Below are 18,354 nucleotides of genomic sequence, written 5' to 3'. Positions count from 1 at the left end.
TCCAGCAATTTCCGCTGCAAAAAGAAAAAACAACAACATTGATATACTTGATAATATGCATTTTATCTCTAATTAACCTTTCTTGAACGGATAATGTGTTATTTCAAGCGCATATTTTTCCAAACTAGGTGTACATGCATGTTCTTAAATTGTTCTGTGCCTGAAGAAAATTATGTGGCATTCACTATTTAGCTTTCAATTCGGTTTAGCCTAATCATGTGGATGAACGAAACCTGGTCCTTTCAACCCTGGAGTGCTAGTAATCAGATTCCTTATCAGAAAGAGAAAAATAAAAAATGACGGAAAAAGGATGTAGTCCGGCTAAATTTACTCTGAAAATTCATCGTCAAAGAACATTTTTTGAAAAATAAATGAATTGCTAATTAAAAAAAGAAACTGAAATAGGACTTAAAAACTATTTACTATTGAAGATTTTTAGTATACACCATTGACCTGTTCAGTGCCGTGGACGAGATAACTCGTTCAAGCCGATCGGTAACACAGTGCCACGAACGAGTTAATTCGTTCTGAGTAATACCTAACTTTAACGCTAGATGTCAGAACCACACATGCATTTGGCCTACTTACATATTGTTTCACTTTCGATCAAAAATGGCGTCACGAAAAAGGTTACAAAATGAAGAAGCATTAGAGTTGTAATTTGAACTTGATTCGGAGTTGCCGTAGCAGCTGAAATATTTGGCAGTCAACAGGTTAAAGTCGAAATGTGTAAAAAATAATGTTTTATACACTAATTATAGCAAGATGAGCATGCAAGAAAATAAATTGAATAGGTGTTTTAACAGTGGCTTCTGACCCAAGATAGTGACATCTAATGAGAAAAACCGTATTAGATGACCACTGGCAAACTAACTACTCTAAAGATCTTATAGATTATTGTTTGATTAATAACTCACCATTGAGGATATTATTAATAAAAACAATCTCATATCTTGTAGCGGGCTATTAAATCTTACTAGGAGACAACATATCATATTGACTAATTGATATTTTATGAGTTAGTCAAAATCAAACACTTTTTCTCCTTTAACATTTAAACCTTAACTTTTTTACTAGAAAGAGACTGGTCCAATTGAAACTGTTTTTCCATTTTTTACAGGTTATACTGTAAAGGTCATATTATACTGGCTTTTGTATAAAGTGCTTTTTTGTGCTCCGTAGTTACATTAGGTTGAAGAGTGTCTATGGAGTTCTTCACTCGAAGTTTAATTGAAGAAAAAAATGAACGGAAGGAAAGAAGATGAAGAAATGTCATTTTATGGCTTTTAGAGTTTAAAACATCCTAACCAAAAATAACATATTGGATGAGGTTGATGTTTTTAGTGAAACGAATATAAGAAAGGAGATTCCACTGATAACACTTCGAATAATGATAATTCTAAAGGAAGTGGTAGCTATGATGGAAAAGACGAATCTCAACATAAGAAACGAAATGAAAGAACAGCTACAGGAGAACAAAAGGTTCTTGTAGAATATGCTTCCTTATTTGACACGTGTTTACAAGTCCCAGCTAATGATGTCAGAATATAAGCAAAAGCACAAAATGAACAAGTTGTTATCTGAGGCAAATATAATGAGTTAAGCTAAACATTGATATATGAAATTTTCTGCCAAATACTGCAGAAGGTTTGAAGATAATACCTAAGAAAAATTCATTTTCTATTAGCATATCAGACGAAACCTCATTGATAAGACCATCATCCAAGAGAAACAAAAATAAAAAAATGAATATTATGAACTAGAAACTGTTCAAAGCAGATGTGAAGGACAAATATTTGTTGAATCATATACTATAATTTAAAAAATAAACAGAATCAAAATACAAATACTTGTGCGTATTTCCTAAAACGTACTAGTTCGTGCGTGTTTCTTACATTAAAAATAGTTTTATATGCAAACCTAAAAGTCACGTGACAACCATAGCTGATATAATGTCACAGTGGAATGCCATGTATCAAAACTATATTTTGGCATTGTTTGAATTCTTAAGCAACGTGATGCCATCGAAAAAATTATGGCTTTTAGGGAGAGTATATAACAGCCCTTTTCAATGCTAGATATTTATGCACCCACATTATTTTTTTACAGACTGGGGATAGCCTTTGTACTTAATGACATTAGAAAATAAAGAGATACAGATTAAACTGGGGCACCAGGGCCAACCAAATAAAAATATAAGACAAATCTTACCTCATGTGTGATAAACAAAATGCGGTATCTTGTAACAGATGAAAATCCAGAAGCTGAAAGGCTAATGGCAAAAGCCGTCCATGTATCTTATACAACAGTACACAACATAATCATATAAGACTTTTTTCTGGAAAAGCGACACAGGTCATGTGTACCGAGATGCTATGCCGACATATCTCATGCAGGTATAAATTATAATAGATATTCGTGCTACTCCATAGTGTTATTAACCTTCGAACAGAGTAAGCTATGTTCATAGAGCAAAACTAAAAATATATCTGGTAATCAGTATAGTTCATTAAATACATTTTCCTTTTTTTATAAAGATTAAAATGCATTGTTTTATTAGATGGGTATCCTAGATGTTAACGACATTTTCGGCTGTAAACCCAATAATATATCACGAGGTTCAACCAGGTTAGAAGATTTAAGATAGTGTTAAATACATATATTAAACTAACAATGTGAAACAATCTCTATACTAAGAGTACAACAAAAATAAAATAAAAATAATAACATTTTACACATTAAACATTTTAGCTAATACTGTTGTTGAAAGTAACAATAAATGAATAACTAATACAGGACATCTTAATTAGGAAACAGAAACATTAGCTGTTGGTTTAAACTAACGCCGTAAAATTATACTTTTCCAAAACACTATTGAAAACTCATTATGCCGCTCATCAGTGTAGCTTTAGAGGTAAGTGACATCTGTGACAAACTTATATATGACATCTCTTAAACTTTGTAGAGTTAATAGAAGTAATATACCTATAGTACAACCAAAAATAATATAGAATACAATAAATAAGGATATAAAAATATCTTAATCCACGGAAACATAACAATGGTGAACATCATACAAAGGAAACATGAGACTAAACATATTATAAGGTGTGTCTATCACTGCTACTTTAACTTTAACTAACCCCTAATACAGGAAAAAACAACATGTAGATCTGGTTAGAGGGAGTGATAAATAACATGAACACAAACCTTATAAGCCTAACCAAATGTAAATGATATGAATAAGACTTAGAAACTTTATAACAAGAAAAGAAAATAACTATAAAATATCTAAGCCAATAAAATAATGTCATATTAAATATGGAAGTGTTATACAGTTAATGTGAACTATATATGTACATATATATGTGTAACAAAAACTTAAATTAACTGCATATAAAAACAATGGTGGTCAATACACTAAAGAGTAGACGTGAATTTCTTAAAAGGTCTTGATATTCTGTGTAACTTCTAAACTCATAGTCTGTAGCTAGAATATAGTTGAGTTTCTAGCTAAAATACTGTTGTTTTATAACTAGAACTGGCCTGGCATGGCCAGGTGGGTTAAGGCGTTCGCAATCTGATGGTCGCGAGTTCGAACCCCCGTCGCACCAAACATGCTCGCCCTTTCAGCCGTGTGACGTTATAAGTGACGGTGAATCCAACTATTCGATGGTAAAAGAGTAGCCCAAGAGTTGGCGGTGGATGGTAATGACTAGCTACCTTTTCTCTAGTCTTTCCATGCAGAATCGCCCCCTGCTAGTTCAGCGGTATGTCTTCGGATTTACAACGCAAAATCAGGGGTTCAATTCCCCTCGGTGGGCTCAGCAGATAGCCCGATGTGGCTTTGCTATAAGAAAACACACTAACACACACCCTGCAGAATTTGGGACGGCTAGCGGAGATAGCCCTCGAGTAGCTTTGTGCGAAATTCAAAAACAAACAATACTATAACTAGAATATTGTTGAGTTCCTTATCTAAAATATTGTTGTTTTATAACTAGAATATTGTTGAGTTTCCTACAAAGTAGAATGTTATTTTTGTTTAAAATACGCAATGAGAAACCTCGTTTGTGTATAATAAGAGTGAATTTATGAGCTATATTCAATAAGTCTTGTAACGTTAAATAAATTTTACTGCAAACAATAAATAAATAGTGCAATATAATTTATTTGAAGTATTCATATTTGTAAATAAAAATTTGTAACATCAAAGATGAAAGTGACCGTTTTGATTTTAAAACTTGTGAGTCAGTTTAATGATGTTGATATGTAAATTCAGATGTTGTACCTTTTCTCGTAAAAAAAAAACATTTTAAGAGTGAAGTCTGGTGAATAGATTCCTTCAGGTGTGTCTAAAATAATTCATTAGATGAATATATCTACAAGCTCGACTTGTATCTGTTGGAAGATGTGTCGGTCAAATTGCAAAAGTATATTATCAAGCAGAAAATACATGGCTTATAAGAATTCATTTAATGTGAAACAGTAGTACTTTTGTGAGTGTTTGTTTGTTTTTGAATTTCGCCCAAAGTTACACAAGGGCTATCTGCGCTAGCCATCCATAATTTAGCGATGTAAGACTACAAGAAAGACAGCTGCCCATCACCACCCCCCACCAACCACACAACTCTTGGGCTACCATTTTACCAACGAATAGTGGGATTGACCGTCACATTATAACGCCCCCACAGCTGAAATGGCAAGCATGTTTTGTGCGGCAGGGATTCGGACCTGCGACCCTAAGATTATGAGTCGAGCACTTTAATCACCTGACCATGCTGGGCCTTTTTATGAGTGACGTCATAGAAAGTTCTGTGTTTATTCATGCAGAGAAGTAAGTTTCCCAAAGTATTAAAAGACCTTGAAATTTTTGAGGAATCTGTTTTCATTTTTATTTATAGTAAGGCTAGTGTGAGGATTACTAAAGTCAAATTGTAATGGTTTCAAAATATTTAATTATTTCTTTAACTTCAGTAGAATTGCTGTTGGTAATGAACATATTAATACTGGTTTAGTTTTGAAAATGTTACAATGTTTCTTTGAATACTCTTTAATGTATTTCATGCCATTACCTCTTATACCTGATAAATCTTAGCTGTATCTTTTTAGTTTCTGCAATAAACTTGTATTTGATGTTGTGTTTTAAGTAATTAAAGTATCCAACATAATTCATGTATCACACTGTTAGATTTAACGGCACGTACATCATAGTCTCAAAAAACTGTGATGTATTATGTAGATTAATTTCTTTATCGAGTTTAACATGTTTATACACTTCGTTACCCGAAGGTTTTTATGTTTTCAAATTAGAGCCTAGTTCTTTACATAAAGTCGTATTAAAACTTTTTACGAGGAAAATAAAGTTGTTCGCTGTTCTATCAGTGGCGTTATGATATAGCTATTATCTAAATAATCTAAGAATTCAACAGCTTATTTCCTATCTATAACATGCTCGTTGTTATTAATAGTGAATTTCTTTAAGTGTGATATGTGTTTACTGATTTAGTTTTCCACTTTCTTCTTTATTTATGAATTTCGCGCAAAGCTACAAGAGGGCTATCTGCGTTAGCCGTCCCTAATTTAGCAGTGTAAAGGGAAGGCAGCTAGTCATCGCCACCCACTGTCAACTCTTGGGCTACTCTTTTACCAACGAATAGTGGGATTGACCGTCACATTATAACGCCCGCACGGCTGAATGGACGAGCATGTTTGGTGCGACGGGGATTTGAGCCCGTGACCCTCAAATTACGAGTTGAACGCCTTAACCCACCTGGCCATGCCGGGCTTTTCACTTTATTCATCTACGAGCTATAAAAGTAAATTCAAGCTCTCTTTTTATTCCATTATGTAAAACTTTACTAATATACTAATTATTTAATTGGCGTGTTTCTTACTAATTATTGGACATCTCGAAATTTAGAATCGTTACTCATTAGTGGTCAAAGACATAAATTGCTGACCCTAGTCTCAATGGATTTCTGAGCAAGCGGACTGTTGAAATGGGTACTGAAAAACTGTAGTCCTCGTACATAAAATAGGTTACGGAAAGTATCATAACAAAGAGGTGTTGAGTGATCAGGACACGACAACCTTATGACTGAGCCTTTTGCAGCAGAAAGTACGCCGCAGGCTGTATTCAAAAAAGACTTTCGATAAGACTTGATGGTATGGTCCTGATGAGGTTTCAAAATCGTTTTAAGATAACGCACTCAACTTTTATATATACTAACACATAGAAACAAAATAATAAAACACACTTATAAATAAAAATAACAAACTAATTTTAATACGTCTTGGGTATGAAAACATTTCGTAAACTTCAGGCTTAAGATTCTCGACGCAGGTGGCAGTCTCGTAACCGCGTATTATGGCCAGTTTGTTTCCTCTGTACGTTGTTGATTATTTTCCACCCAAAGCACTTTCGCTTTTGAACTTATGTTGGTTAAACAAATTATAAACTGGATGACCATATCAAATAGCGTTGACCTCATAGGGTAATAGGTTATCTCGACAATTATGGTAAATTGTTAACTGATTATTATTAAAAAGATATTGTTGAAAGATAAAACTTGAATACAAAATAGCCCAGTTACTAGGTTCTTTAGAGGTCATCCAATACCACTGTGCCATCATTTTAAGTAAAGAAGACAAAACAACCTAGCCTGAGGCTTATACTAACCACAGCAGCAAGGTTAATCAAAATACAACCATTTTGTTAAATTGATCCCATAATATAAAAATAATATTGTGAAATGCATATTTAGATCCTAATTCCTTTTATCATTCGTATGTCTTATTCATTTTTATGATGAACGTTTTTAATATTCCAATCATTTGTTTGTTTTTAGCGTAAAACTGCACAATAATCTACTCGCTCTCTGTTTACAACAGGGAATAGAATACAGGATTTTATCCACATAATTCTGTAAATCTACCCCTAAGGGACGTCTCAATAAGTTAAGTATTTAAAATAGTCCATTCTCGGTGGTTTGACGCAACATAGTTACCGAGTGTGATTAATTATCAGAGGATTTTCTGAAAACAAGGTACTTTGTTTGTTGTTAAGATACACGATGACTTATCTACACTGTGACCACCGCTGGAAATAAAACCCAGGATTTAGATGTTATAAACCTTCAAACCTCCCGCTGAGCCATCAGTGGAAACACCAAGGCATCTTTATGATGTTACGCCTTAATCCATGGAAATAACAATACTTTTTGAATGTTATGTTTAATTAACCAATTTCATTTTTTACGAGCCGATAACATTCGTATGAAATCAAGAAATACTAAAACGATGTTCCCTAAAATATTCGTTATCGGTTTACTTGCCAACATACTGTAAACTAACAAACATGTAAAAAAAAAACAACAGTTATTCCTTTACAACTTCTTCGCGAGCGGTGCTTTGTGGCAAAGCACGGTGTCGACATTTGATGTTGCCATGGCAATGAGCCCCACAAGAGAGTTGTCTGAATATCCAACAAGCATGATGAATTAGCTGCCGCTCGTGTCGTTTCGTGGTGCAGTCTGTTGATATAAGTGATATGTCTACTTGTTGCTTTTTGTCCCGGTTGGTGAAGTCTCAAAGAAGTAATAATTTTTACTAAATTCTGCCAAATTTGAATTTGTCGACAAAATTAATAATTTTGCACTAAAACGAATTTTAGTTGTTTTACAGCTTTGTTAAATATTATCCGGATTTTAACAAAAATATAAATAGGTGTAAATCATATTTAACATTCCTGCCACTGTTTGATGTAAACACTGAAACATCTAAATTGGCTACACTTAATTCAAGTAGATCAACAAGCTCTTACTACACAAAACTTAATGTTAAAGAATTAGTCTAAGAAAAAGTGTAGTTACATAATAAAAAGTATTCCAGATATTGGGCAGGGATACGCCCAGTACATCTTTTCTCATAGGTATAGATACTGATTTAACTTACTTATGTTACAAAAGTTTGATCATATTTGAGGATAGTAACTTAGGTATCGAAATATTTGTTTTACATTGTAAGACTCTCGCCATACGTAAGGGCTCTAATCTAGATATCGGAATATTATTTCTAAAATAAAATTTCATCACCTCTGCCATCAAGCGGCAATTAAAATTATTTACTCTACGTTTCGATATTTAAATTTATGCTTATATTGTGCACATAATGCAGCCGTTGAATACTGAAAAACAAATTGTCCATTTTCTGTTATATTTAAAAGAACCACATTTCAGAATGTTATAATACAGTCAGTCCTAAGAAAAGCCTGCTTATTCTACAAATGGTGGTTTAGAATGTTTCCTTAACTAACAAGAAGTCATCAATTTACCATGAGTTAAATTGAGGGAAGGACATCGCATTTTATAAAGCTTCAAGTTGAGTAACGATTTTGAATATACAAATCAGAAAGTCATGTGACTAACAGAGCCGATGCAAAGTTATTGTGCAGCGGTTTGTATCGGAACTACATTTCGACATTGTTAAGCGTTACGTAGGTAATGTCTTGCTACTGAAAATTGATCGTTTTGGGAAATACTACGTAACAGCCTCTTCTGATGGAAAATATTCATACATTCAGATGATTAAGATGTATTCGCATCAGGGATTTAGAATTTCAAAGACAATGATGTCTTTAGCTGATGCAATTGGGGAAAAAAAAACATTCATCAACTTGTGAAATCAGGACCATCCAAAGATTCCTGCAAGAAAATCTATCTCCATCATGGTAAACAAAATACAAATACGTAATTTATAACATAAGAGAATATTACCCACGTGTAACGCCCAATAATATGCAATACAACCAAGAAGATTATTCATCTGGAAAAGTATAAAAGTCAGATGTACACAAGCTGCTTCCAGGAAATATCCGTTTAACATTCGCATACCTCAAGCAGCTGGAGAATAAAACAGGCATTAAAAATATTCAATACGAAGACATACCAGCGAAGTCGCTGGACGCATTGTCTATGAATTTCTATATGACCGGAGTGTTGAAACAGGCACTGAGATACTCAGTATGAAATGCAGTGTTTGCGGTAGAAACAATATATTGTATACTCAACATGTCAAGTCTAACGAATTTAAGTGAAACAGAAGATAGTTTTTATTATTTCTATGAACTGGTATCTTTTAAAATCAAACTTTATGAAGACAGACGAGAAGTGATCATGTTGTAAGAAACAAACACACATTTTAAATAATCTTAAATTCTTGTTTTAATTGTCATTATGCTATTTTTTTATCTTAAAAACGTCATTTTTGTGCAGCTAACCTATGCATTTTTAATGTATGTCAACACTACAAGGTATTCTCTGAAGCTTATGCAGGGACTCTCTTAGCAACAAATATGACCTGTAATAGTACACGTTACTATGGTAACTTTGTCAAGGTAACTGGACTCTGATCACGCCTGCGCGGTCACAGCACGTTCTTATCCGTATGTTATACAATACTGATGCACCTTAACAGCTATCTCTCAATATACATAGATATTGTCACGAGTACCTTGGATTGTTGATCTTTCAGCATAGCTGGAATGATACACCATAAAGCTACACGCTAAGGCGCTTGAAAATGGTACGTGAAATAAAAAAGTAAAAAAAAAAATGCAAAATACATTAAATAAAAAAGGTAATAAGACGATGATATGGAAAAATTACAATTGCTTTAAATTCACGTGTAATATAAATGTTATAATTTTATTAAAATGTTTTTATTAATTTCCAGGAGACTGTATGATATTCACCAAAGTGTGATACATAAAACGTCCCCGCTAGTACAGCGGTATGTCTCCGGATTTACAACGCTAAAATCAGGGGTTCGATTCCCCTCGGTGGGCTGAGCAGATACCCTTCGTGGCTTTGTTATAAGAAAAACACACACGATACATAAAAAAAAATAAACTTAAGATTATTTTGCTACGTAAAAATAATCTTCATTGCTAAATGAATTATATAATCTCCATGTGTCATTCTTTCTTCCACACTTTTTATATACTACGAAGTAGAAATAAATCACGAAGGTAATTATAGGCTACAGGTTATAAGTACATTATTACAAAAAGCGAGGACTTATAACATTTATAAAACTAAAAGCAAGATTACGGTAAATATTTTTTGTTTGATAACGTTTTGTACAGTTAATGCAAGCTATTTGTACTACACATGTTTTTTTTTAAAGCTGCAATATAGTTTATCAATGTGACAGCAAAATATTAACACAAATGTCCTGTATTACTCCTTAAAATCCAGTCATGTTTTTTTGGTTGCCTTCTTACATTTACAGTTTTTACAGAAAGCTATACAAACTCAGGAATGTTCATATGGGGACTTTGTGCAGCCAAGAGATAGTTGTAAGTGTTTCATCGGTCACCTTTTAGTCAAGATGTCGTTTCATCACGTGCTTTTTGCTTGGGATCATTGTCTTACTAGAAGACGAAGCCTCACCAAATGAGTTATGTTCCCAAGGTATGGCATAATGGATTAGAATGTGTCTGTACTTGTCAGCTGTCAGAGTGCCATTCATTTTCTGTAGATCACCGAGATATAACTCAGAACTAGAACTCATCTGCCGCCATGCTTCAAAATAGATGTTGTACATTTACTATAAAAACCTTCCTCCTCTCCAAAGTCGAATGAACGGTCGTCGTTTGATGCCGAACCGTTCGAATTTGAATTTATCTGTGAAGAGCGCATGTCAATAGATTTGCTCATTCTACTCTTTCAGAGCCAAAGCCTTTTTCTACTTTCTGGGCTACCTCGTCTCAGTAACGAGGTTTTCGATCAGCTACATATCCATTAAGACTACTTCATGCTAATGCATCTTTAACTGCTTTTAAGGTAACGTTCACTGCTGTATTTGCAGCAAGGCTGTTGACAAGATCTGCAGTTGACGTCTTCCATTTTATAATGAAATTAACCTGAGATATTAACATTACTCTCGGAGAGCTTTTTATTTCTACCTTCACCCCATTTCTATTAATAAAAGTGCTTCGTCCACGTACCATTCTCAGAGTTCTGTATACGTTTTTACTAAAAAAAATATAGGTTTATTTAAATGTTCTCATGGACTTAAATTAGCCAACCACAATTCTGATATTTTGAATTTTACACACTTTATATGTATTATCTCAGTTATATGAGCCAAGACTGGATTCGTACCACTGAAAATAGTGTGGCTCTTTAAACTTTTATCTATTCGAAATATTTTACACGTACAAAAAGCCATTTAGGGAATACTTGGCCTCTTTTTAGTTTTAAATGTAACAAGCAACAACAAGAATAATAAAAGGGCTTTATGCTGTTGTGGCACTTTATGATTGGCTGAATTACAACTATGAACATTTGACTTCATTCTGGTGCAGTACACGGTAATCTCAGTATGACTTGTCTTTTATACTATTTTCTTCAGTTTTGCATAATTATATCCAATAACACAAACGATTCGCGAGCTACAACAAACACAATTATGATCTATGAAGCATAGAAGATATATATATATATATATACAGTCAATAAAAATACTAATATATAATGAAAAAACGTTAATAATCATATGTAATCCACACAGGTTACCCCATATATGTATATTATTCACAGAAGTTAATACGCATATATCATTTATACAATTTACTATATATGTGTATTCAACATAAATTATTACACTTTCGCATTCGACACAAGTTACTACATCTATCTCACTGACACAATTTGCCACACACATATTTTTATAATAAGTTAAACAGAGAGATATGACTCACAAAACTTAAACATACCTTTATAATACACACAAGCTACCGCAGATAGAGATGATTCTCGTATGGTATGACACATGAATGATCGACACAAGTTATCCTAAGTATATACGTAATTCATACTAGTTATCATGCATACATGATTCTCACATGTTCTTACACGTGTATAGTCAGCACAAATAACTAAATCGTTTTACTCGAATCAAATTACTACATCTACACAAGTTACCACACAATGATAAACAAGTAAAACTTGTAAGTCAAAGACTGACTTAATTAACTATTATTAATGTTAGAGGACAAACTCACCTGTTTAAGTTATTTGAATCCAATGTACGTACAATGCTATATAGACCCGTAACTACCATTATTATTTACATCAAAAAATAGGTCATTTGAGTTAAATATTTGAAGCACGACTAAAATCAGAAAATACACTCATCTGGAAATTTTATTAAATATTCACTAACATTAGAAGACCCAGACTTCTAACTAAGCAGGTCAGTCTGTTACCAACGTCAAATGACAATGCTAGGTAAGTAAGATGGCTGAGCTAATAATATTGTTAGGCAAAACTATAACGCCGCCTAATTATATCTCATTCCAGAATATTTTTAGAACAAATGGAACAACGAAACGACACTCGAACTGGTAATTAAAGCGAAATACAATCGTAAAACAGAACTAAGAAGGTAATAATACTTCTTAACTTTTAATCAGAGTATCGCCGGAACATGACACATACTGAAAACACGTTATGATCTAAGATCTGAAAAATTAGCTGTCGCTGACCATATACACTAATGTCTTGGATTAATGTAATTAAATAAAACTTTCTAAGAAATCTGTAATTATTGTACATAAGATAAAAAATGGATCAATTACGTGAGTGAACAGTGGCAAAAAGTTAATATGAACACCTACCCTGTTTAAATGATTGGTTACAAGAAGGTTAATGTACGAAAATGTTTCAGTTTTTCTATCGGTAACTATTTCTGATATTCATTGGTCTAAAGTATCCTAAATGCAAGTCTATGTTTCATTGTTATAGTTTAATTTTAAAGTATTGTTATTACTCTATTACGAATTACTCAATAATGCACGCATCACACTATGTAATTTAACATCAGTTATGTTAGGTAATCATTTGAAAATGAAAAAAACAGAGCGAGTTTCCAATTTTTATCTGAAATCTATGATCAGCATTATAGTTTATAATTTATTGTAACAAAGTTAGTAGACCAATCATTATGATCATAAAATGAAATCTTCTTTCTCAAGTAATCAATAAGGACATCAGACAGACCTGATTAGGTTAACTGAACTGTACCAACATCATAGGATACAGTTACTTGATTTTGTTAGTTGCCTACGATTAGCATCAGAGGATGCAATCACTTGATTTTCTGACTTGTTATTTGTCCTACCATGAACAGCAGAGGACACAATCACTTCACTGAATTATCGGATGATACATGTGCTTGGTTTGGTTAGTTGCCCTACAATTAACAGTAGAGAACAGTCACTTGTTTGATCTGATTAAGTTATATTTAATATCAAATAATACTTTGAGTTTCTTTAGTTGTCATTAATATTAGAGGATAAAGAGGCTTGACTGAATTACTTTAAGTAACATTTAGCACGAACCAACGAGTGAGTTTTTTTGTCGAATTAATACAGGATTCGCATAACGGATTAAGTTCTACGAACTATTAGTAAGGTCATTGGAAGCAAACGTATTGAAAGCTACTTGTTTAAGTTAATCGAGCTGTCATTAACAGCGAGGGACAAAGACACTTGTGTGAAATGATTAATAATAAGAATGTCTGATATCAACTGTGATCAAAAGTTAAGATCAAGGTACGTGAAGTTCATAATTATTTATCTCATACCAATTATTAGTGACAAGAAGATTAACTAGATGAGTATAATTCAACATTAGATAATAAAGACACCCATGTTAATAGATACTGTGTAAAATACAACCATGATGGCACTAACTGGATTAAAACCATATGTAGAAAAAACTCTTCAGAGTTTTTTTTTTAATTAAGTACAAAGCTACACAATGGGCTATCTGTGTTCTGCCCACCACGGGTATCAAAACCCGGGTTTTAGCGTTGTAAGTCCGCAGACACTGAGGGGGCACTCTTCAGTTAGCAGAGGCACTAACATTACAATTAACAATATCTAAGGTCGGGGAATAGTTGCACTGATTTAAACAAACTATGTATAAGCTCAGAAAGCGGACACATAACAAATAATAGTAATGAACAATGTTAAAAATCAGATTAAATATATAGATGATCTAAATTGAAGATCTCACTGCTAATCCTGATAATGAAGTACATGAAACTTCAAATAATAAAAATAGACACCTAAGCATGATGATAAATTATTGTACCCATACTAAGGACTGAAGCTCGAGCATTAGACGCTCTCTGATATAGATGACTTGTACTGAAGATCTCGTTATAATCTCATGACAATGAAGTACACCTAAATTTTAAAAAATGGAAATATACACCTAAGCATGATGATAAATCATTGTACTTATAGTGTTGATTGAATCTAAGATTATAGGATCATCACTCCTCAATTTTACACCTGAGCTACCTGTAACACTATAAAACATCCTGTACACTACAAATTCAGTTTTTGTTGCGTAAATGTATAAATAGACAATGGTTTAACGGCCACCATTTAACGTAAATGTATGAATAGACAATGATTTCATAACTGTCCTTCAGAAAAATCAGAACACTATAGACAAAATAATGAAATCATGCTTGGAATTGGTTTTTTTTATAAAGAAAATGCTATGATAAGCAGTTGCTAAGAAAACTTTATTCCGAATTATTATAAAATATATTTAAAGTTTATTTACTGAGTCACGGTGTCTGCGTTGAGTTAGATTTAAGTTAATTATTTTAGATACAACCATTCGCTAGCTTTAGTCACGTGTTTCATCGTCTAGCACTACTGCAACACCACTTAAAACGAAAGGCACTTCCCGAAACGTTATAATTATACAAATAAATAAAAACATAGTTTTTAACATTGGAACTTTGTTTAATAATAGCACTTCAAACTTGCCACATGAATAGTTTCTCTGATGTTTCTTCAGTGCGAAATTGGCCAAATTAAGTCAGCTGTTTCGGTCAAACAACATTAATTCATAACAATTCATATATATATATACACTCCTAATAGAAAATTCTCACAAAAAATATAAATTGTATTATACAAAATAAAATACAAATTATTTATTATTAAAAACACGGTAAATCCTTGTTAATGTTGCCTTACCTCTCTGTCAAAATTTGTTAATGTTCTTTTCCTCTCTGTAAAAATTTGTTAATGTCGCATTACCTATCTGTCAAAATTTGTTAATGTAACCCTACCTCTCTGTCAAAATTTGTTAATGTAGCTTTACCTATCTCTCACAATTTGTCAATGTTGCTTTATCTCTCTGTCAAAATTTGTTAATGTTCTTTTCCTCTCTGTCAAAATTTGTTAATGTTCTTTTCCTCTCTGTAAAAATTTGTTAATGTTGTCTTACCTATCTGCCAAAATTTGTTAATGTAACCTTACCTCCCTGTCAAAATTTAAAGCTTCTTCTTTTGAGAAACCCAAGCTTCTCATACGTTTCAAATACGTTGTTGTTATGGGTAGGTTGTAATCAATGTCCGTTGTTAGTTGGGAAGTGTTACTCTCTTCTATAACTGGAGAGCCTGATCCAGGGGAATTGGTCCCACTCCTGACACGACGATCCTTGTTTCCATAGTAACCACTTTTCCCGTCACACTCTGTCGCAACGTGCATTCTTTTCTGACAGTCGGCGCAGGACATCAGAAAATGAGTTACCGCCTCACGCGGCAGGAAGGCGTAAGTTTCGGCTATCTAAAACGAATCAAAATAAGTAATTACTTCTTCTCAGATACAGAAAAACATCCCAGATGGGTTTAATCAGTGACTCATACATTATTATTTTCGTGAATTATAAGTTTTATTTCTACAAACTTGTAAATATCAGAAACGTTTTGGAATTATTGGGAAATCATTGATAGTACAACATATCCATCGTATCCCAAGGTTCGCAAGAAGTGAAAATAAAGTATACGTTTTGTCATATCTTCTGTTGTTAGCATTCTCTGATTGGTTGTCATTTATTCTAACAATTATTTTGTGAAAACATCAAAATTTAATTCTTTGGTAAGTGCTTTTCATGCTTTAACCATTGATTGGTTGGCAAAAATATATAGAAAATTACTTACCGTCTTATACGTGCGTTTTTGTCCTGCGTGCTTTCCTCCACGTATGTCCTTACCTACGTGAACTTCATAGATTATGTTAAAAAAGTTTTCAACAACTGCCACCTTCTTATAGACAGTGTCTTCTTTACCAGTTCCAGGCTGTCAAGATAAATATTGTAGGTTTTTAATCAGAAGAAAAACAGAGGTGGTTTTGATTGTACAGTATTTTTTGTATATGTGACTGTTATGGAAAAACTGGTGTGTTTAGAATTCGAAGTAAAATTAGTGAATAGTTGATTTTTTATAGGTTATAAGAAAAACATAGTGTTTGTTTGTTTATTTGGAACTAAGCACATAGTTACACGATGGGCTGTCCGTGCCCTGCCTACCAGGGGTTTCTAGCAGTGTGAGTCCGAAGGTACATTACTGTGCAACTAGGGGCAAAAAAAGTGTAATCGAAAATGAAAGGTGAGAATATTTAAGTAGTTGGAATATGTAACAGTAAAATGGATTTCTACAAAAGTCTTTTTTTTATAACTTCATGTACGAACTAACCATTTGTAACTACAAGTGGGCGTAACTTATGCTATCCTCTTTATGTAAGCAAGGAGGCTTTCTTTCAGTAAACAAAGTAACGAATATAACGCAAAATACTTCAAAGTTTAACTAGAATATACTACAACAATTTGAGTTGCACTATTTTTACCATATTCTAAGTGCAGATAAGAAAAGATATGCGTATTTCATAAGAACTCCTCATTTAGGTACAATAATGCTAGATACACGAAATTCAATAGTATCAGGATAAAAATGAGATCTGTGAATTTTATTAGCTCTTATTTTCATAGATTATACGATATTAGTAATAGTAGAAAAAACAGTATGCTAACTAAACATTATTTTACTAATAAGTCTTAGCATCAAGAATGAAAACACCTCGAATTCTTTCAAAATGTCATTTAAAACATCAACGTCCCTGTTCGTGACACTCGAGCTATAAAAGATACTTTAAAAAAATTAGTAAAATTCAATTAGGTGTAACCTTATAAATGAGTAATTGAAAGTTTTGGCCATATTTAAGCTTCATTTGTATAAATTAATTAAAACATACACTTAAAGTAGCGTGATTTACGAAAAAAAGAATCAATTTTATGCCAATCAGTCGACTAGCTTACTTCAGTCATCACGTGACACTATTTCTGGATCGTTCACGGTGTGCAACAAGTTAAGCTTACTAGTTCCAAGCCCTCTGGCTAATAACTCTAGAATCAATAAGTTAATCTATGTGGTGGAAACAAAACTTTACATTTTGCTCTGTGTCAGACAATTAAGAAGACATTTGATAGGTGCACGTGTCTTTTGTTCATGAAGAGATCATTAACAAAAGCATTGAGGAATCATACACCCTATTTTGAAGCTGCTATGAAGTGATATCCAACGACTCTACTAAAAATTAATTGATTAGTTAATGAAACAAGCAAACTTTTAATAAGCGTTTTTTTTCAGTTTCTTAATTAATATTAAAAACACAGTAATATAAAAAAAATGCGCATTTAACTGCTTCGAAACTGGTTCAAATTTCGTGAGATTAGTTTACATTATCTAATTACAAAGAAACAACATTAGTTATTAAGTTCATAATTCTCTTATACAATCACAAGAAAGAAGAATTTAAGAATAAACACTGCATCTGTAAAACAATAATATTGATAATAATCTAATTAAATGAATGACAACAGGCAGGAGATGATGCTATTATTCAGTGTCGGCTGATCACTGAGATGCAGAGGTTTTCTCTGACAACGAGTTCCTAATCCGTGGTTCTCGAGTCGAGAATTGTAAATTTCAATACGTATGGAGTGGTCGCTATTCTTCTGAATAATCAAATACAACTTTCGGGTGGATTGGTTAGCTTATAACTGCTTTTATCTAAAATTTCCAGACGCTCACGTATTTGTTGGTGACGTGTAGTTTTATCAATACAGTTAGCTTTACAGCTACCATAAGTGTATTTACATACGACTTACGAATGCATATGAGTTCAAGTTCAGACAAGTTTTTAATTCTAAATGTCGACATATATAAATTGTAGAAAAATTTGAAGGTAATATGCTTTGATTATTTATTTAATTAGGGATTTGATTTCAAAGTTTGTATGCTTGTGAAAGGACTGATAAGAATTAGTGGATAGTTCGAGACAGCGCGTGGCTTTTTGTTATGTTCTGTTTTATTGTTAAAAATGTTCTTGTGATTGAATGTGAAAAGTGTATAAGCCAGTCCATTTTTATGGTAAATATATGTGGCAAATACATTGTTTTTTATTTTGTTTATTTGAAC

General features: G+C 32.9%; 1 protein-coding gene across 2 annotated transcripts in view; it reads right to left on the bottom strand.

Annotated features, from left to right (window-relative positions):
• The window catches only part of LOC143229228 (nucleolar protein 4-like), an 86,381-nt gene that overhangs the window by 44,481 nt on the left and 23,546 nt on the right, over window positions 1-18,354 (bottom strand). For both annotated transcript variants that reach the window (XM_076461242.1, XM_076461243.1), the window contains exons 2-3: window positions 16,039-16,176; window positions 15,356-15,664 (exon numbers count right to left, since the gene is read on the bottom strand). In XM_076461242.1, the coding sequence (XP_076317357.1) occupies window positions 15,356-15,664; window positions 16,039-16,176 (447 nt within the window). The remainder of the gene's footprint in view (window positions 1-15,355; window positions 15,665-16,038; window positions 16,177-18,354) is intronic.

Source organism: Tachypleus tridentatus, chromosome 10, assembly GCF_004210375.1.
Source record: "Tachypleus tridentatus isolate NWPU-2018 chromosome 10, ASM421037v1, whole genome shotgun sequence".
Taxonomy (NCBI): Eukaryota; Metazoa; Arthropoda; class Merostomata; order Xiphosura; family Limulidae; genus Tachypleus; species Tachypleus tridentatus.
The sequence above is the reverse complement of the archived record's forward strand: the minus strand, read 5'-3'. Positions and strand labels throughout refer to the sequence as shown.